Source organism: Heterocephalus glaber, unplaced genomic scaffold, assembly GCF_053883595.1.
Source record: "Heterocephalus glaber isolate CG9 unplaced genomic scaffold, H.glaber_assembly_v1.0 deba00001504, whole genome shotgun sequence".
NCBI lineage: Eukaryota > Metazoa > Chordata > Mammalia > Rodentia > Bathyergidae > Heterocephalus > Heterocephalus glaber.
Genome location: NW_028258324.1, coordinates 59067720 through 59088009, shown reverse-complemented (window position 1 = coordinate 59088009; position 20290 = coordinate 59067720). Strand labels below are relative to the sequence as shown.

General features: G+C 42.7%; 2 protein-coding genes across 2 annotated transcripts in view; one reads left to right on the top strand and one right to left on the bottom strand.

Annotated features, from left to right (window-relative positions):
• Positions 1-728: 728 nt before the first annotated feature.
• On the bottom strand, positions 729-17446 carry LOC101704482 (Krueppel-like factor 4). The gene is made up of 3 exons (XM_087185984.1): positions 17424-17446; positions 1736-2526; positions 729-1636 (listed from the first exon to the last, which is right to left on the bottom strand). The coding sequence occupies exons 1-3, from the start codon at positions 17444-17446 to the stop codon at positions 1296-1298; spliced, it is 1155 nt and encodes a 384-aa protein (XP_087042110.1). The 3' UTR covers positions 729-1295.
• Positions 17447-19687: 2241 nt separating this feature from the next.
• The window catches only part of Dcun1d1 (defective in cullin neddylation 1 domain containing 1), a 42371-nt gene continuing 41768 nt past the window's right edge, over positions 19688-20290 (top strand). Inside the window, exon 1 of the mRNA XM_004834661.4 lies at positions 19688-19820. The gene's annotated coding sequence lies outside the window, so the exon portion shown is untranslated. The remainder of the gene's footprint in view (positions 19821-20290) is intronic.

The following is a 20290-nucleotide window of genomic DNA, read 5'->3' as shown; positions in this document are numbered from 1 at the left end:
AAAATAGGAGCAAAGAGGCTTTTTTTTTTTGGTACCAGGGATCGAACTCAGGACCTTGCGTTTGAGAGGCAGGTGTTGGAACCACTGAGCTAAATCCCTGGCCAAAAAGCGGCTTTTAAGGTTGCCGGTGGTTCAGCGAGTGACTCCTGTCAATCTTGAGAGCCCGGAATAGAAGTTTGCACTTCCCTGTATACTTCTTTTTACACCCACGACACTTAATTCCATAGGAGTTTCCCTGGGAATATAACAAGGATTTACACAAAGTAGAGCAGCAGAGAGGGGGGAGCAAGGCGTTCTGGTAGGACTGAGTCCGTCAGGCTCCTTTGGTGACCTTACAGTGTCATGGCTACTCAGGTACACTCTACAAAGAGCATGGTTACCTAGTTAACCCATAATTGCCCAATTCCATATGGAGGGGTGGTCTCCTCTCTCAAAAGTACTTATTAGAAGCCATATGGTGACAAGCTGGACATGGTGGTGCACGCCTATAATCCCAGTGATATAGGGGAGAAATGTACTCTCAACCTGCTAGATGTCAGATACCTGAGTTTGTGTTCCCCGAAATCAAAGAATGAATTCTCAGAAATAATAGTGGTTAAGAGCAGGAAACTTCATTGAGAGGAATAGCTCCTGAGACAGGAGGGGACCCAAAAGCGGGTTGCCAATGAGCCCACTTTTCTGAGAAAGTATTATTGAGCAAAGTCATAACAAGGATACATGGGTTAAATTTTTTTGATAAAATATTATAGGTTTATTTAAAACATTTCTCACTTTCAGTATGCAAAATACAAACTCCACAAAAAATCAGTTGGGCTTGGTAGCATACACCTGTAATCTCAGCACTTGGGGAGGCTGAGGCAGGAGGATCACTGTGAGGCCAGCTTGGGCTACAAAGTGAGTTCAAAGCCAGCCAGAACTAATAGCAAGACCCTGTCTCAAAACACAAAAAACAAAATCCGGGTCTTCCCCCCACCCCCTTCCCAACTCAAAGATAACCTGATAGCCACAACTTCCAGTCTCTCTCATGGCATTTTGTAAGTCCGGGCATGTTCAAGCTGGACTTAGAATTGGAATGATAGAAGATTCGGGCACAGACTCCATCTGTTCTTTGATTTTTCTGTCTTTCGGATTTCTCCTTTCTCCTGATTATCCACTCACAAGCTGACCTGCTGGGAACTTGGCCATGACCGCAGTGCTTGCCAGCTGGGCTCCTCCCCTCCTGGGAGGACAGTGTGAAAGGTTTAAAAAATTCTGAATTCTCTCCTGGCAGTGCGGGAGACTCATGTTCACTCGGGTTAAAAGTGCCGCTTCATGTGTAGGGCGAGGTGGTCCGACCTGGAGAAGGCCCGGTCGCACTGCAGGCACTGGAAGGGGCGGTGCCCTGTGTGTTTGCGGTAGTGCCTGGTCAGTTCGTCCGAGCGGGCGAACTTCCATTCGCAGCCCTCCCAGTTGCAGCGGTACGGCTTCTCCCCGGTGTGGGTCCGCAGGTGTGCCTTGAGATGCGAACTCTTGGTGTAGGTCTTGCCGCAGCCCGCGTAACCACAAGTGTGGGAGGCCGACGTTTTCCGGGGCCACGTCCTTCTTCCCCTCTTTGGCTTGGGCTCCTCTGGCAGGCAAGGACCGGGCGGCATGAGCTCTGGGGGTGCAAAGGTGGGGTGAACATCGTGTGGTGCCCGCGGCGCACGTGGGGCTCCCCGACCCGCCCTCGGATCCCCCTTCCCCGCCCCCGACTGACCTTGGTAGTGAGGTGCAGGGATGGGCGGCGCCTGCTCGTGCAGGAAGGCTGGGTAGCCGGGTCCCGGATGGGGGTGGAATCCCGGGGGCAGCGGCAGGGGGGGGTGACAGTCCCCGGAGCCCAGCAATTCCGCGGGAGCCCCGGTCGGGCCAGTCCTGCTCAGGAACTGCGGCCCCTGGGCGAAGTGGTGCGGGCCGGGCCCGGGCGGGCTGTAGAGCGGCTGTGCAGCGCCCAGGGGGGCGTCCTGGGGCCCGCCGAGCGCGTAGGGCGCCGCCACCGCCGGGAGCCCGCCGTCGGGGCCGCCTTTGCCGGCCGACGCGCCGCCGTACTCGCTCACGGGGGCCCTCAGCGACGCCTGCGGCGCAAAACTGCCCGTCGGACCGGCCCCCGGCGGCGTCGCCTGCTGCTGCTGCTGCTGCTGCTGCTGTTGCTGTTGTTGCTGCTGTTGCTGCTGCTGTTGCTGCTGCTGCTGCTGCTGCTGCGGAAAGTACGCCGGGTCCAGTTCGGGCCGCAGGAGCTCGGCCACGAAGCCGCCCGACGGGGTCACATCGATATCAGCCAGGTTGAAGGGAGGGAGCGCCCACTCCTGGCCGCACAGGAAGCCGCCGCCAGTGCCACTGGGGGCCACACCCGGGTCACCCGCGGCCCACATGGAAGGCGCCCTGGCCGCCGCTGCTCGACGGGGAGGACGAGGACTTGCGGAGGACTCGCGGGGCACTCGGGTCGGGAAGAACTCACGGAGGACTCGCGGAGGACTCGCGGACGACTCGCGGACGACGGCGGCCCCTACTCTTGATGAGACAGCGAATTGGAGAGAATGAATCCTAGGTCCGGGAGATCGTTGAATTGCACCCTCTCCCTCCGGTGTAGGAGGGCTGGGTTGCTATCGCGGCAGGCCGCCTGCGTCACAGAAACATGGGCCAAATTATAATTGACCAATAAGAGTACAAGTATAGCCTTAGCTAATATTGGTCCAATAGTGGCGAGGGCATATGGATGACATCATTAACCTTCGTGATAATCCATAGTTTTAGTAGTCTTAGTCTTAGTCTTGGTTGGAGAGAATGGCCCACCTCTAATGAGATAATGGTCTATTTATATGGGCGGTCTCAAAAGGGTGGTACCAATAATCTTAAACTTTCGTTTATCTCTTAGAGAAGTATGTAAATCTGGCCATTGTGACTTTAATCTTCTTCAGATGCGCCTCCAGCCATCTGTGTTCTCCTGTTCCGTTGTGATGTGTTCTCCTCTTCTGCACTGACTCCCTCAAGGGCCTACCCTGTCTGACTGCCTATAGTGTTTTTACCTAATTTAGCTGTCTATAATACCAGTTCTTGGGCGGCTTAGACAGGAGGCTTGCCACTAGCTCAAGGCCACCCTAGGCTACTGAGAGAGTTCAAGGCCAGCCTGAACTACATAGCAAGGCCCTGTCCATCCATCAATCAATAGCATCTGGTGAATAATCTCCCACCCATCCCGTGCTCCCACCTTCACCAGTTGAGCACTATTATTTTTCCTTGTATATCCTTTCCATGTTTTCATTTTCCCAGTATTGCATATTGAACACAAGCCCTTTGGCATGACCTGTACCCCTAGTCCCCATACTCGGGAAGCTGAGGGAAGAGGATGGTCATGAGTTCAAGGCTGGCCTGGGCTACATAAGAGTTCAAAGTGTGAGAAACTGCGGCCCTGTCTTTTCTAGCAAAGTATATAAACAGGAGCACCACCATCTTAGACTCTAGCCCACCCTAGGCAGCCCCTCCCGAACACACTGAAATTACCACCTGCTCAGTTCAAATTCTGAAAACATAGCTCCAGACCAACATAGCTTATCAATAGCTAAGGACCTTGTGTTCCCTATGCCCTCTCCCCTGCTGCTAGTTCCTCCCTTAACCCTGCCCAGCAACTCCTCAGGCCCACTCTTTGTACCACTTAAACTAGCCAATCTGGATAGACTGTAAACCTTCAACCCAGCCAATGGGGTAAAAGATCAGCTGCTTTCCATGCCTTAGGGCTCAAAACCCCCAGCTTCCCCAATGATCTTTGAAGACAGGTCTGAAGAATAGGATCAGACTGGCCCACCAACAAAAGTGGGGACTATTTTATGGGGTGCTGTGATGGTCCTGGGTCTGTTTTTTGTCTGTTTTTGAGTCGAGGTCTCCCTATGTAATCCAGGCTGGCCTTGGACCCACTATGTAGCCCAGGTTGGCTTCACTGGCCTTGAACTCACAGCAATCCCCCTGCTTCAGCCTCCAGAGTGCTGGGATTACAGGCGTGTGCCACCACGCCCAGCTGGGGTCTGGTTTATCATTATCTCCGCCCTGGTTTCGTGGCTCTGGAGGGACTCTTAGGCTTGAGGGGTAATTCATTCTCATGAGCTGTTTGCTCTTGCTTGGGGAGTGAGCAACCTAGGTGCGCATCATGGAGTCACTGCTCCCACTTGATGGAGGGGGGTGACCTCATCATGGGGTGGTTTTTGTGGTCTAATCTCCCTAGAGCTGCAAACTGACTTCAGGTTTAGGAAAATGGAGACGCTGGGCGTAGCTGAATGTCCCTGTAAGTCACTTATCTTGGTGTCCCTCTTGAAAAGGGAGAGAGGTTATGTAAATTTAAAGCTAATTAACTTTATCAACTTTCAACCCTACACTCTCAAATAACTACCACAGATACGTGCAAAGCCAGAAGGGATTTAACACAGAGTTTTACAAAATGAAGGTCAAGCTTTGTTCTGCCTTGAGTTACCTTTTCTACAGGCCCACCTTCTAGGGCCCTGGTAGAGAAGAAACAGAAGAAAACACAAATCATGCTTTTTATGAGTAACAGGTTATGGGCCTGGGATTTCATTTGTTCTCTGCCCCTGTGATTCGGCGGTGGCACATTTGGCTGTTCTGAGGGCCAATCTGATTGGGACCAGATCAAAAATATAGAGAAAAAAAAATTTTTGTCTCTGCTCTTGGACTCATTTTTTAATTTTCACTTTCCTTTCTTTTATCCTTTTAAGATTTTTCTATTTTTTATTTCTTTTTTGGTATTGGGAATTGAACTCAGAACCTTACACTTGCCAGGCAGGCACAGCACCACTGGACTACATCCCTGGCCCCATTTTTCTATTTTTTATTCTCCATATTATTTCATTTTCCTCCCTTTTCCCCTTTTATCTTCTATTTCTTATTGGTATTTTTTCTGTTACCTTTATCTAATTTTATACATATCCTTCTCCATAATGGGATCCTTTGTCTCACTTCTCTTTCCTTCTCATATCCCACTGTTTAATTTTTCAAATTTTTCTCTTTGTATTCTTCTATTCCCAAGCAATTATATCTTTAATAGTATAATCATTAAGCTTTATTAATCTTTAGATAGTTAACTCTATGTTACTACTGTTGAATTCTCTTTTTAGTGGAGGGAGAGGAAATCAAAAGCCACAGAGTCAAATTATTTAAAAGAATAATAGAGGAGATTAAAATATAGATCAAGCTTGGCATGGTGGTGCATCCCTGTAATCCCAGCACTTGGGAGGCTGAGGCAGGAGGATCACCACAAGTTTGAGACCAGTCTGGGCTACATAGTTCAAGGACAACCTGAACATAGTGAGACCCTGTTTCAAAACAAAATAACAAGAAGAAAATCCCAGATTAATGAGGTACTTGGGGGAGCTCACAAAAAATATAAATAATTAGACAGTGAAAGTAATAAAAACAATCAGGGAGCTTACAGAAGACACTAATAAAAAGCTAGCTGCCAGGCATGGTCGAGCACATCTGTAAACCCAGCACTTGGGAGACTGAGGAGGACTGCGGAGAGTTTGAGGCCAGCCTAGACTATATAGTGAGTTCAAGGCCAGTCTGAACTACACAGTGAGACCCTGTCTCAAATAAACAAAACAAAACAATAAGAAGCTAGCTGAGCTAAACAAAGCAATACAAAGCATGAATGCCAGTTTAGCAAAGAACTAGAGTCCATGAAAAAGTTCCAAGCATAAGTCCAGAAGATTAAAAATTATATTGAAAGTATGGACAGCAGAAGTGACCAATATGAGGACAAAATATCAGATTTAGAAGATAGGAATGTTTTTCTGGGTGTGGTGGTGCATGCCTGTAATCCCAGCATTTAGGAGGATGAAGCAGGAAGATTCCCTTGAGTTAGAAGTCAACCTGGACTACATAGTGTGTTTAAGACCAGCCTGGACTACATAGAACAAAAAAGATTTGGGATAATTGGGATAAGTGAAAAATTAGAAGACAACAAAAAAGGGCATTAAAAAAACCTGTTTACAGAAATAGTAGCAGAAAACTTACCAAATATTAGGAAAGAAACATATGGATAATTGAGACATGTAAAACCCCAAATAGCCAAAATCAAAAGAGAATTTCTCCATATCACATCATAGTTGAAACACCAGAAGTTCAACACAGGGACAAAATCTTAAAAGCTGTTAAAGAAAACCAACAAATCACTTCTAAAGGTAAACCCTTTAGAATTACAGCAAATTTATCAACACAAATTTTAAAGGCCAGGAGAGATTGGAGTGAAGTTTAAAGCCCTAAAAGAAAACAACTTCCATCACAGACTTATTTATCCAGCAAAACTTTCTTTCAAAATTTCTATGAAAAAGAGCACCTCAAGAAATTCATGACTACCATAGCTGGGCATGGTGGCACATGCCTGTAATCCCAGCACTTGGGAGGCTGAGGCAGGAAAATTGCCATGAGTTGAAGGCCAGCCTAAACAAATAGCCCTGTCTCAAAAAAACAAAACAAAACACTGCCTTGCAAGTGCAAGGTCCTGAGTTCAATCCCCAGTACCAAAAGAAAAAAAAAAAAAAGAAAGAAAACAAACAAACAAACAAAAATTTCATGACTACAAAACCAGCATTACAAAAAAATCTCAAGGATATCCTACAAAGAGGCAATGACATCAACAATGCCAAAAAATCTAGTAGAATGAATACAGCAGGCAGGGTGAGCAGTTAACCAGATGGGGGGAGGGGAGGAAATCACCAACAAGAAAATAATGTAATGGCAGGAATAAATCAATACCTTTCAGTAATAGCTTTCAATGTGATTGATCTCAATACCCCAATCAAAAGACACAGATTAGAAGAATAGATGAAGAAAAAAACTCAGCCGGGAATTTAGCTCAGTGGTTTTGTTGCCTGCTGCGCAAGTGCAAGGACCAGAGTTCAATCCCCAGTACCAAAAAAAAAACTGACTAGAGCTCCCTGCCTCCATCTCAGGCTCCTAGGGCAGTGAAGCTCAGCTGGTCCCAGCACCAGGAAGGAAGCTCCCCTACAGCCATCCCAAGCTCCTAGGGCAGAGAAGGTGAGCCGTGTGGGCACCAGAAGCACCCCGCCCCCCAGTGGAAATGAGAAGACACATAAACAAGCCTCAAAAACAAACTTCTGGATCACCTACAGCAACCCCAAAGGGAAACGAGATGGAACACTCTAATACTCAACCACCTGGACTCTCTGAACTGGCAACAAAAGAGGATCTGGGAAAAATGAAATCAGAAATAATTACTCAGATAAAAGCAAAGATTTTGCTCATGGTGCAAGACATGATTAATAAATCTAGAGAGGACATAGATAAAAAAATAGAGGATCTGAGGAATATGATGGAATCCCAACATAGGAAACAAATGGAATCCATAAAACAGATACAAACAGATTTCCAAGAGATTAAAAACTCCATCGAAAGTCTGCACAGCAGAATGAACCAATATGAGGATAGAATTTCACTTATAGAAGATAAGATTGCAATTAGTGAGGAGGAAAAGAAAAATTGCTTTAAAATTGTAAGGGAACAGGAGAAATCAATCCAGCAGCTGCTAGATGATGCAAAGAAGAATAACATAAGACTGATTGGAGTCAATGAAGAAAGAGGAGAGAGTGCAGATGACATAAAAAAACTGTTCACAGAAGTGATGGCAGAAAACTTCCCAAGGAAGGGAAAAGAACTTGACATACAGATAAGTGAGGCATATAGGACTCCAGCTAGCCTTAATCAAAAAAAAATCTACACATAGGCATATAATAGTTAGGATTCCAGAAATCCAACAGAAGAATAAAATTCTACAAGGAGTGAGAGAAAAGAAACAAATCACATACAAAGGAAAGCCCATCAGAATCACAGCAGACTTCTCAATGCAAACCCTCAAGTCAAGAAGAGCTTGGAGTGATGTATTTCAAGCCCTAAAGGAAAACAGCCTCCAACCCAGATTGATGTCCCCTGCAAAACTATCTTTCAAAATTGATGGAGAAATAAGATACTTTCATGATAAAGAGCACCTCAGGAACTTCATGAATACCAAACCGGCACTCCAAAAAATTTTAGACAATACCGTAGGAAAAGACAATGAGGATCACAACCCCAGGAAACCCAGCAAAATGAATCCATTGGGCGTGACAAATTAAACACAAAGGGGGAGAATCCAACAAAAAGAAAAAGTCATGACAAGGCTTTTAAAACTTTTAACTTCATCTCCCTAATGAGTGTATAATTCAATCTTATTATTGTACTGATTAGTATTTTTCTGATTCTAGAATTGCACACCATTCTTTGTGCTATACTGGTTATTTATGATCTTCTTATGTCTACATTTTAATTGGGTTGTCTATGAATGAGCTCTAAGAATTCTTTATATATTCTGGTCATAGGTTATATGCATTGTAAATATGGTCTGTTTAAGGACAGCTTTTCATTTTAATGATGTCATTTAAAGTTCCAAATTTTGATGGAATCTCATTTATCAATTTTTTTCTTTTATACATCATGTTTTTTGTATCCTAGGTAGTTCTTGCCTACCCTGAATTCATAAATATTTCCCTTATAATTTCTTCTTAAAGTTTTATACTTTTAGGGTTTCTTATTTAGGTTCATAGATCCCTTCAAGTTATTTTCATGTATGGAAAAAAAGAGTTGAGGTTAATTTTTTATATACGGATACCAGGTGTTCTAATGCCATTTGCTGAAGACACTGTCTCTTCCTCGGCTCTTGAATCGAGTTTATATTCTATAAAATGCTAATGTTAAATAATCTTTCAAAACTCAGTGGACCATATATGTGTGGTTCTATTTCTAGATTCTCTGTTTTATTCCAATGACCTATATGTCTTTCCTTACACCAACACTGCCTTGATTACTGTAGCTTTAGAAGAAGTCTTAAAATTAGGTACTAAACGTCTTCCAACACTGTTTTTGTTTTTGGCTTTTCTGGGTCCTTTGTACTCCTACATAACTTTTAAATTTCAATATCCAGTTCTTCATTTATAGCAAGTATACACAGACCTGAACTTTTATATATACCTTGTGTTTTCTAATCTTGCTAAATTCAAGTACAAGTTCTAGGAGCTCCTAGAGATTTCTTAGTATTTTCTCTGTAGATGTTCATTTCATCTACACATACAGATTTTGCTTCTGCCATGCCAATCCTATCCTAGTTGTGTCATTTTATTGCCAGACTATTTTGGTGGGGACTAGGTTTCAAAGTTTAATGGACAGATAAATAGTAAGCATATCTGCCCTTGTTCCCCACCTTAAGGAGAAAGGATTGTATCTTCTCCATTCATACAAGGCATTCTTGCTGGAAGTATGGAGTACATGTCTTTAATTTGTTGAGAAGTTTCCGTTCTACTTCTAGTCTCCTGATAGCTTTTACCATGAACAGCTGTAGAATTTGGTCCAATACTTTTTCTCCAACTAGTGACAGGATCATATGGCTTTTTCCTTTCCTCTGTTTAAATGATGACTTTTGGGGGTGGATCTTCCAATGCTGAACCAACACTGCCATCCCTATAATAAAACCACTTTCTACATACTGCCAGATCTGACTTCTCATAGTTTGTTTTGTTAAACAAATTTCTATCTATGTTCATACTTTTTCTTCTATTATCTTTATCCAGTTTTAGAATTAGCACAATGTTGAGTTCCTAAAATGAGGGGAGAAGTGTTCCTTCTTTTTTCTGCTTTAATTGTTTGATATAATTTATCAGTTAAAATGTTATGAGCTTGCTGTTGTCATACAGGTAGGTTTTCAAGCTAGGAATATACTTTCTTTAATAGGTGTTATTCAGGGCTGCGGATTTAGCTCAGTGGTTTCGCTGCCTTTTGTGCAAGCGCAAGGACCCGAGTTCAATCCTTGGTACCAAAAAAAAAAAAAAATAGGTGCTATTCAAATTTTATATTTCCTCCAGAGTTAGTTTCATTAATTTGTCTTCTAAGTTACTTCTTCGAAGTTGTCAAATTTATTTCAAAAAAGATTTTTGTAATATGCTTTCTATATCCTTTTAAATTCTGTAAAATCTGTGGTAATGACTCCTAGATCTTAATATTGTAATTTAAAAAATGTATAACTGATACTGTGTAACAGGAAGAAAAGGTCTAAAAGAGCAGGGTAATTGGGAGGGGTAGGGGAAGGGAAAAAAGGGATAGGAAAAAATATGAGAAGAGGAAAAAAATGGAAACAAGGTCTTTGCAAATAGGGAAGGGTGGAGCGGGTGAAGGGAGGGCAAGGGAAGGAGAAAAAAAATAAGAACCAAGAGACTCATGTAATGGTACAAGATCCCAATGATGAATGTAACTGTATTTTATACCTAAAATGTACCAATAAAGTTAATGGCGGGGGGGGGGGAGAAAAAAACTTGCAATATGCAGTGTACAAGAAATACATTTAGGGCTGAGGATTTAGCTCAGTGGTGCTGCACCTGTCTTGCAAGCACAAGGTCCTGAGTTCGATCCCCAGTACCACAAAAAAAAAAAAAAGAAAAAGAAATACATTTAATCCACAATACATTACACAGATTAAGAATCAAAGGATGGAAAACAATATTCGGGTGGAATGGGAACCTGGAAAAAAAAACAGGAGTAACTATTTTAATATCAGACAATTTTGATTTCAAGCAAAAACTGATCAGAACAGGCAAAGAAGGTCACTACATATTTGAAGGGAACAATTCAACAGGAAGAGAAAGCAATTATAAACATATATGCACTGGGCTGGGGATTTAGCTCAGTGGTTCTGGCGCCTGCCTCCCAAGTGCATGGTCCTGAGTTCAATCCCAGGTATCAAAAAAATAAAAAATTTAAAAAAAAAACATATATGCATCAAATACTGGCATGCCTGACTTCATAAAACAAATACTACTGGACATAAAAAAAAAAAATCATATGAGGGCAGGGATTTAGCTCAGTGGTGCCACCACCTGCCTCACAAGTGCACGTTCCCAAGTTCGATCCCTGGCAGCAAAAAAAAAAAAAAAAAAGAAAACCGAAACTAAAAAATCAGATAAAAAGCAACCGAGTTATAATGGGGGACCTTAATACCCCACTGTCACAAATAGATCAACTAGACCAAAAATCAACAAAGAAATATCAGAGTTGAACCAAACTCTTGAACAAATGGTTCACCCACAACAACAGAATACACATTCTTCTCAGTAGCATATGGGATGTTCTCCAAAATAGAGCACATGCTAGCCCATAAAACATGCTTAAGTAAATGCCAAAGACTCAAAATAATCCTGTGAACATTATCAGATCATAGTGCAATGAAACTAGAAATCAATGGCAAAAGAAACCACAGAAATTATGTAAACACATCAAAATTAAACATCCTCTTGAATAATCAATGGGTCACTGAAAAAAATCAAGGAAGAAATTAGAAAGTTCCTAAAATCAAATGATAACAACAGTACAACCAGAACCTGTAGGACACAATGAAAGTCCTAAGAAGGAAGTTTAGAACTGAATGCTCACATCAAAAAAACAGAGAGAGGGCCAGGGATTTAGCTCAGTGGTTTTGCCACCTGCTGCACAAGTGCAAGGACCTGAGTTCGATCCCTGGTGCCAAACAAAAACAAAAACAAAACCAGAGAGAGTCCAAATAAATAACCTTCTGATCACATCAAGGTCCTAGAAAAGCAAGAACAATCCAAATCCAAACCTAGTAAAAAGAGGGAAAAATCAGAGAGAAATTAATGAAATTAAGGGTAAAAAATGCAATACCAAGAAATAATAAGTTGAAGAGCTGAGTTTTTTGGCAGAATGCACAAAATAGACAAACCCCTAACCAATCTTAGCAAAAAGTAAAGTCTCAAATCAACACAATTAGAAGTGAAAAAGGTGTAATCATAATTACTCTGCTGAAATCCAGAAGATTATTAGTAACTACTGTGAAAACCTGTATCAATTCCTAGATATATGAACTACCAAAACTGAACCAAGAAGACAGATGAACAAGGCTATAGAAATATCAAATCAGAAATAATTTCTCAGAGAAGTACAGAGATGGTGACCATAATGAAAGACACGATTAATAACTCTACAGCTGATGCAAACAAAAAAAAATAGAGAGGCTTAGAAAAATGATGGAAATCATGAATTCTGAACATAGGAAAGAAATGGAATCCATGAAACAGATTCAAACACCCAGGAGATTACAAATTCCATTGAAAGTATACACAGCAGAATAAGCCAATGTGAGAACAGAATGTCTACATAGAAGAGAGGATTGTGGTTAGTGATCATGAAAAGAAAGAGTTCTTCAAAATAGCAAGGGACCACAAGAAATCAATCCAGCAGCTATTAGATGATGCAAAGAATAACATAAGATTGATTGGAGTCAATGAAAAAACAGGAGATAGTGCAAATGACCTAAAAAACCTGTTTACCGAAGTAATGGCAGAAAACTCCTCAAGCAAGGAAAAAGAATTTGACATACAGGTAAGTAAGGCATATAGAACCCAAATTAGCCATGATAAAAAAAACTACACCAAGGCATATAATAGTCAAGATTCCAGAAATTCAGCGTAAGAACAGAATATTAGAAGCTGTTAGAGAAAAGAAACAAATCACCTATAAAGGTAAGCCCATCAGAATTACAGCAGACTTCTCAACACAAGCCCTCAAGGAGAGCTTGGATTGAAGTATTTGAAGCCCTAAAACAAAACAACCTCCAATCCAGATTGATGTATCCCCAAAACTATCTTTCAAAATTGATGGAGAAATAAAATACTTTCATGACAAAGAACACCTGAAGAAATTCATGACCACCAAACCAGCACTCCAGAGTGTTCTGAAGGATATTTTAGAAAGAGATAACAAGGACTACAACTGCATGAGCTCCAGCATAATGAATCCACCAGGCAAGGCAAGCAATTAATCAGAGGGGGAAAAAAGTGGAACTAGCAACAGAAAAATAACATGACAAGGATAAGTCAATATTTGTCAGTTATAACCATCAATGTAAATGGTCTCAATTCACTAATCAAAAGAAACAGACTGGCAGAATGGATCAAGAAGAAAGATCCAACAACATGCTGCATACAAGAAACACATTTGATTAAAAAAGAAATTCATGGACTGAAAGTCAAAGGATGGAAAACAATACTCCCTGTGACAGGAACCCAGAAAAAGGCAGGGGTAGCTATTCTATTTGGAGACAAAGTGGAATTCAAGCCACCACAAGTACAAGGCCAACCTGGGCTACATAATGAGTTCAAGGCCAGCCTGAACTACAAAGCAAGACCCTGTCTCAGAAAAGAAAAACAATTCCAAATAGAAATACAACTGACTTTTTAAAATATTAATTTTTATTCAGTGGCTTTTCTGAACTCAATTTTACAATTTAGTTTGCACAGTTTTGGGTGTATAAGGAGCTACATAAAACTTTGTGCATAAAGGACAATGTCATCTGAGAATAAAGATACATTTATTTCTTCTTTCCTCTGGATGGCTTAAAAAGTATGTTTTGGGCCAGGGATTTAGCTCAGTGGTGCTGCTGCCTGCCTCGAAAGCACGAGGTCCTGAGTTTGATTCCTGGTACCAAAAAAAAAGTATGTTTTGACCCTGGCATGGTGGCACACACTTGGCTTCCCAGTACTCCAGGAGGCTGAGGCAGGAGAATCACAAGTTCAATCCGGATGATTTAGTAATTTAGTGAGACCTTGTCTCAAAATAAAAAGTAGAAAAGGGGCTGGGCATGTGCTTCAGTGTGAAGGTCTTGGGTTCAATCCCCAGAACCAGAAAAAACAATGTTTTTCTTCACTGTGTTTTGTTCTTATTAAATTGGCTAAAACCTCAAAGTGGTACTGTGATTTGAACATGGTTTGTTCCCTCATAGCTCTTGTCTCTAAAGCTTGGTTCCTGCTGGAGATTTGTAGAGGGGGCAGGACCTGCCAGTGGGAGTACACCTGTAGTCCTAGCACTTGGGAGGCTGAGGCAGGAGGATTGTTGTGTGTTGGAGGGTGGTCTAGGATACACAGTGTCAGGAAAAGAGGAAGAGAAGTAACACAGGTCTGAGCTCAACAGGACAGGTTTATTTCAGAACAAACCTGAGAGGGGTCGCCGCACTGGCACGAGAGATTCATGGGCAGGAGGGAGTTCAGTGAAAGGGGGTTGTGGCTACCTGTCAAGGATGCTAGCCCAAGCACAAGGCATGGAAAGAGATCAAGGACCAGGTTTAGGGATGTGCGGGGAGTGGCAGGACTGAATAATGATGAGTTGGTTTCCATAGCAGGGCTGAGGATATGAGTCCTGGGTGCAGCAGTGCTGAGAGGAGAGGTTTGGAGGGGTCTCTGATCAGAATGGCGGTGGTCCAGTTCCTTCACATAGTGAGCTCAAGACCAGTCTAAACTATAGAGTGAGACCTTGCCTCAAAAAACAAAATAAAGGGGCCAGGGATTTAGCTCAGTGGTTCTGCCACTTGCTTCGCAAGCGCCAGGTCCTGAGTTTGATCCCTGGTACCAAAAAAAACCACAAAACACCAAAACCAAAAAATAAAAAATTGTTGGGCCGGGGATTTAGCTCAGTGGTTCTGGCACCTGCCCCGCAAGCGCAAGGTCCTAAATTCAATCCCCAGTACCCAAAAAAAAAAAATAAAAATAAGATAACTTTGAAAAACAAAATAAATAAACCAAGAAATATTGGTTCTATGGAATGTCAATATCTACCTTGCTTCTACAGATATGTGTAAGTAGAATTTGCATTATTGTTATTTCTATAGTTATTCAAATTTTTCATGTTTTTGGGGGGTTTTTTGTTGTTGTTGTTTTTGGTACCGGGGATTGAACTCGGGTCCTTGTGCTTGCGCAGCAGGCGGCGAAACCACTGAGTTAAATCCCCGGCCCTTTTCATGTTATTTTTAAGGAAGAAACTACTTTTTTTTTCTTCCTAGTACCGGGGATCGAACTCAGAACCATGCACTTGTGAGGTAGGCGCAGTGCCACTGAGCTAAAGCCCCGGCCCTGAAAAACTACTTCTTATCTACTGGTTTGACCATCATTTAATCAGTGCTTCATCTAGGACTGTCCAGAATCTACTGACATGATCTGTCTGTCTTTTGCTGACACGAACAGATGGCATGAGAGGACCTACATACCTCAGACTCAAATTGCTCCACTGACTACAGATAAGAGAGGAGGAAATTGCCTCTTCTGCTCTCTTCTGCCTTATGGAGAAGTTGAAAAAATGTTTCCTGACTGGTCACTGACCACCATGATCCTAATTTCTTATTGTATGAGATTTGAGGAAGAAATGTGGTAATGGCATTCGGACATTTATAACCAATTGAGTTGGCTTTATTGATCAAGGTATCGCCAAATGCCAGAGCCACATCAACTGTCAGAAGAACCTGTGTGGGATGTGGCATTCAAAGGCATCTGACATTCTAGTCAGTGCTACCTTTGATAGAAGCTACCGTGGCAGAAGTATCATGTACCCTGATATTTCTAATGACCATGGCTGATTTGGGTTCTTCTTTAGTCTATGAAGTACAATGCTCTACTTTTGGTTAAAGAGACATCTAAATGCAACCAGAAAGAATTGTTTCTCTCTAAATTGTTTAATTGATCACAAAGTATAATTCTTTAAATTACTTTTCTTTTTCGAAAGCAAAAGCAAATCACCTCAGCTTGAGATTCACTGCTGCTCCTTTAGAACTCCGTTCACAAATCACCTCTTCTACAATGAGCCACCGCTACTCAAGCGTCACCCAGTAGCATGGCATGCACTCTCGATTACTCTTCACATAGTACCATCGGGAAGCTATTTTACAGATGGTGATACTGCAGGTTCAGAGAAGTTAAGAGATATGCCACCTTTGCTGTGTGTGTTGGCTCACGCCTGGAATCGCAGCACTGTGGGAAGCTAAGGCAGGAGGATCATAAGTTTGACCCTAACCTGGGCAGTTTAGCCATTTAGTGACATCCTATCTAAAAACAAAAAGCAAAACAGAGAAAAAGTCTGGGTTGTAGCTCAGTGTGAAAGGTCTGGATTCTATCCCCAGTGTTGAAAAAATATTGCCATCATCATCTCATAATAAATGGCACAGTGTGGTATAAGTGGAGATCCAGGTAACTCCAGAACCTACTTCTACTCAGCACAACACCCCTTGCTTACGGTCCTCCTGGGCTCCCCGGACGCAGCAGTAGAAAAACCTCCTCAGAAACCCTCTCTATCCTCCATGGCTTCCGCACTGCTTGGTCCTGAGTTCCCGGGTTGAGTGTGTGGGCAGGAATGCCGGGTCTGTACTGTTTTTCTTTATATTCCTAGCACTTCTTGTCATGGCTGGCATGAAGGTATTCCGTGAATGATGAAACAGAGGACTTAATGAAAACAATCATATGTCCCAAAATTTTGAGGAAAGCTCAGAGTTGAAGTTGGAAAGAAACCAAGAATTTAATCCAATGTTCTCATTTTCCTACCAGTCAGAGGAGTTGAGATGCAAAGAAGGGAAGTATGAGTTGCCCAGTCCTGGGCTAATAGCCAAAGTAGAACAGTTTTACTCCAGGCTTTCCTGAGACTTTCCTGAGACCGGTGGACCTATTTCAAAAGTTACAAAGCGATGCCACACCTCAGTGTGTGTAAGTTATATAAGAATAATAATAGCTGGGCATGGTGGTGGATGCCTGTTATCTCTGAACTCTGGGAGTTGAGACAGGAGGATCACAAGTTGGATTCTATTCATTTACTTGTTATTTTTTTTCTTTTTGTGGTGTTAGGGATTGAACCCAGGGCCTTACACATGTTTGGAAACCTAGTTGGGGTTTTTTTGGTACTGGGGATCAAACTCAGGACCTTGTGCTTTCATGGCAGGTGGTGGAACTACTGAGCTAAATCCCCGGCCCCTAACAAGTTCGATTCTAGCCTGGGTGACTTAGTGACTTAGCAAGACCCTGTCTCAACATAAAAAAAAAAACAAAAACGGCCTGGGGATATAACTCAGTGAGAAGGTCCTATGTTTAATCTACAGTTCAGAAAAAACAAAGAAACAAAAAACCCTAATAAACATGTAAAAACAAAATACCAAGGGATCTGAACTTCAAATAACATAGAGATAACATTGCAAATTCTAACTACAGTGACTTGTTATTGATTATCCATACTATTTATTAGTTCTTTTGAGAAATTCTTCATCGAAAGGATTAAAATAAACTCTGAGACCCTTCTCAGGCTGACAACAATCCACCAGGCAAACAGAGCACCTGGCTCAGGTGGGAAGGAAGGGCTTGGCTCTGCGCCACAGGCTCTACTCGAGGTATGTGGCCTGTCACATCCTCACAGACCCAGCGAGGTGTTCACTGACACATCTCACAGCTATGCTGTTACTCCATACATCCCATCGATTGAGAATGAAAATAATACCTTCCTGTCTCTTCACCCCTCCCGCTTGCTGTCCTTTCCAGTCCGACCTGATCTGCCCCGGAACTGTCATGACCACCGCGTAGAAGTTGCCTGGCTGGCAGGCCGGTCCCTAGGCCTTGATGCTTCTGTCCTCCATCCTCCCTGCCAAGTATCCATCCCCATGGCCAGGCTGTTAACAAAGCCAAGGGACCTTGTCCACAGCACTGGAAAGCACTTAAAGCTGGTGTGTCACATTTTTATTTTGCAGAGGGGTTTGAGACAGGGTCTTGTTATGTAGTTTTAGGCTGGCCTCAAACTCACAGCGATCCTCCTGCCTCAGCCTCCCAAGTGCTGGGATTACAGGAGTAGGCCACCATGCCTGGCACATTTTAGTTCTTTATTGTCCCCTCCTTCTTCCATCCCTCCCTGGTCCCTCCAACTCTTGATCCCCTTCCCATTGCAAAAGCTCTATTTCCATTTTTCTTCAATTCTCTTTTTTTTCATCCTTTTCCCCCCTCCTTCCTCATCCCTCCATCACTTGTTTCTCTTCCCATTTGAAAAGGATCTCCCTAACTCCTATTATGTCTCTTTTATTTTCTGGCAGCATTTTTTTTTTTTTTTGCAACATTTGTTTTTTAAAGCCAATTTGCTGGGCGTGACGGTATATGCCTATAGTGCCTGGCACTTGGGAAGCTGAGCCAGGAGGATCCCTGCTAGTTTTAGGCCAGCCTGGATTACACAGTGAGCTCAAGCCCAGCCTGAACTGCATAGTAAGACCTTGTCTCAAAAAAAAAAAAAAAAGAAAGAAAGAAAGAAAGAAAGCTGAGCGTGGTGGTGCACACCTATAATCCTGGCACTTAAAAGGATGAGGCAGGAGGATCGCTGCAAGTTCAGGGCCAGCCTGGACTACATAGCCAAACCCTGTCTCAAAAGCAAAACAAAACAAAATGAATAATCTTTATTGCCCTCTTCCCAAATGTTCTCATATTAAACTATACCAGCTTTCCAAATGCTAGATATTTCTGTGCTTAGTATGGATTATATGGAAGTATTTATTTAGATTTTTCTTTATTTCCTGAAGGCAAGAGTATTATCACTCCCAACTGCTGAATATCCACCTCATGCCAGCTACTACCTAGGGCCATGCAGCCCAGTGTAGGTGACAACTGAGCACTTAAAAATGTGGCTGGTTCAAATTAAGATGGACATGGACGTTACGTGTGAAATACTTGAGTTAGCTTTCTGTGGCTGTGACAAAGCACAGGAGATAAACAACTTAGAAGGAGGAAATGTTTATTTTTGGCTTGTGGTTTTGTAGGTTGCAGGCCATGATCACTGGTACTGTGGCTTTTGTGGCTATGGTGAGGTGCAGGGAGCAGCTAGGAAAGCTGCTCCCCTCCTGGTCGCCAGGAAGCTCAGAGAGAGAGAGGAAGGGGCAGTGCCTCTCTTATTCAAGGGCGCATTTCCCGGGCCCTGAGCTCATTCTGCCAGCCTCCCTCCCTAAAAAAGCTTCCACCATCTTCCTCCACCACCATCAGAGGGCTCCAAGACTTCAACACATGAACTTTTGGGGGACATTTAAGATCCAAACCATAATAGTACTCATCACATTTCAAAGATTTAACAGATGAATGTTAAATATCTGAGTAATACTTTATATTGATTACATGTTGAAATGTTTATATTTTTGATATCTTGGGTTAAATAAATGTTTAAAAAATAAATAAATGAGGTTTTAAAAAACTTATTTAAATTTTACAATAAGGAAATTTAAAATTTCATTTTGTTCCATATTTGTGGCTTGCGTTGTATTTGTCAGACAGTGCTGTCTAGCATTTCATGCAGTCACATGAATATAACTGGCCATACCGTCCTGAACTCTGGGGAGAGCTACCAATACCTGCTAGGAAAGAATCATACAAACTCAGGGTTTGCTGGAAATTTATTGTAATTCAATGTAATCTTTGCATTTTGTGCTTGAGAATAAGGAGTCCCAGAGAAATTGTTATGCCTGATGTACCACCCATTGAATAAGACAGGAAAGCAGGGGGTGACTGAATAGTCCCATCCATCTGTTGTCATCTGTGGAAAACACCTTGGTGAGGTACCAAGGTGTCAAGGGAAGCACCTCGAACTCTGAGAGGCACATTTCCCCTGTTCTATGGACCTGTCACAGCCATTATGGTCTCAATGAATTCATTCTTTGCAACCAAACAGCTGTCCAGGAAAACCACCTTGGGCTGAGCTGTGGTCTCACCTAGGAGTGACCAAGCTGGGCTGGGCAGGGAGGTTCAGGATGGGCTCTGGGACAGTGGAGGATTGTGACATCATCAGTGATGGCCTCAGCCTCCTGTTGCTGGTCCTCCGGTGCCAAGCTGTTACTGCAAGTCCATTCTTCCACCATGAGTGTGGAGCAGCCAAAATCAACAGATCCTCCTGTAATTTAAGACAACAGACTGGCTCTGGTAAATATTCCCATTTTTTAATTTGGAAAGTGATCCGCTAGAATATTCTTGCCTCTTCTTTGTATGAAGAGGCTAATGGTGCCTAATTTCCTAGGGACAGTGCCTGAGGTTCTTCCCTTTGTCCAGATGAAGAATTCCTCTTCTAAATGTTCCAGACATGGAGGAAAGAGTCCTAGGCAGCCCTCCATTAGCTTCACAGATGACATCTACTGGGGAGAGGGAGAGCTGAAAGCTTTCATTTCCAACCCCGACTCTGATAGAGTTTGGCATAAACCTGGGGGGACTATGGCTGCCACGTCAGACTTCTTATGGCTACATTAGGATCTGTCCTTGACCCTGAGGTCTAACTATGTTTGCCTCACTCTTTTAAATTGTTATGGAGGGGTCGGGGATTTAGCTCAATGGTGCTGCCACCTGCCTTGCAAGCGCAAGGACTCGAGTTCAATCCCTGGTACTCCCCGCAAAATTGT

Excerpts from the sequence above, each read along its gene's own strand:
- LOC101704482 (XM_087185984.1), bottom strand. The coding sequence starts at position 17,446 with ATGACAGTTCCGGGGCAGATCAG. Across the intron at positions 2,527-17,423 it reads ACAGTTCCGGGGCAGATCAG|AGTAGGGGCCGCCGTCGTCC; the intron begins GTCGGACTGGAA and ends TGTCTCATCAAG. Across the intron at positions 1,637-1,735 it reads CCCTGCACCTCACTACCAAG|AGCTCATGCCGCCCGGTCCT; the intron begins GTCAGTCGGGGG and ends TTGCACCCCCAG.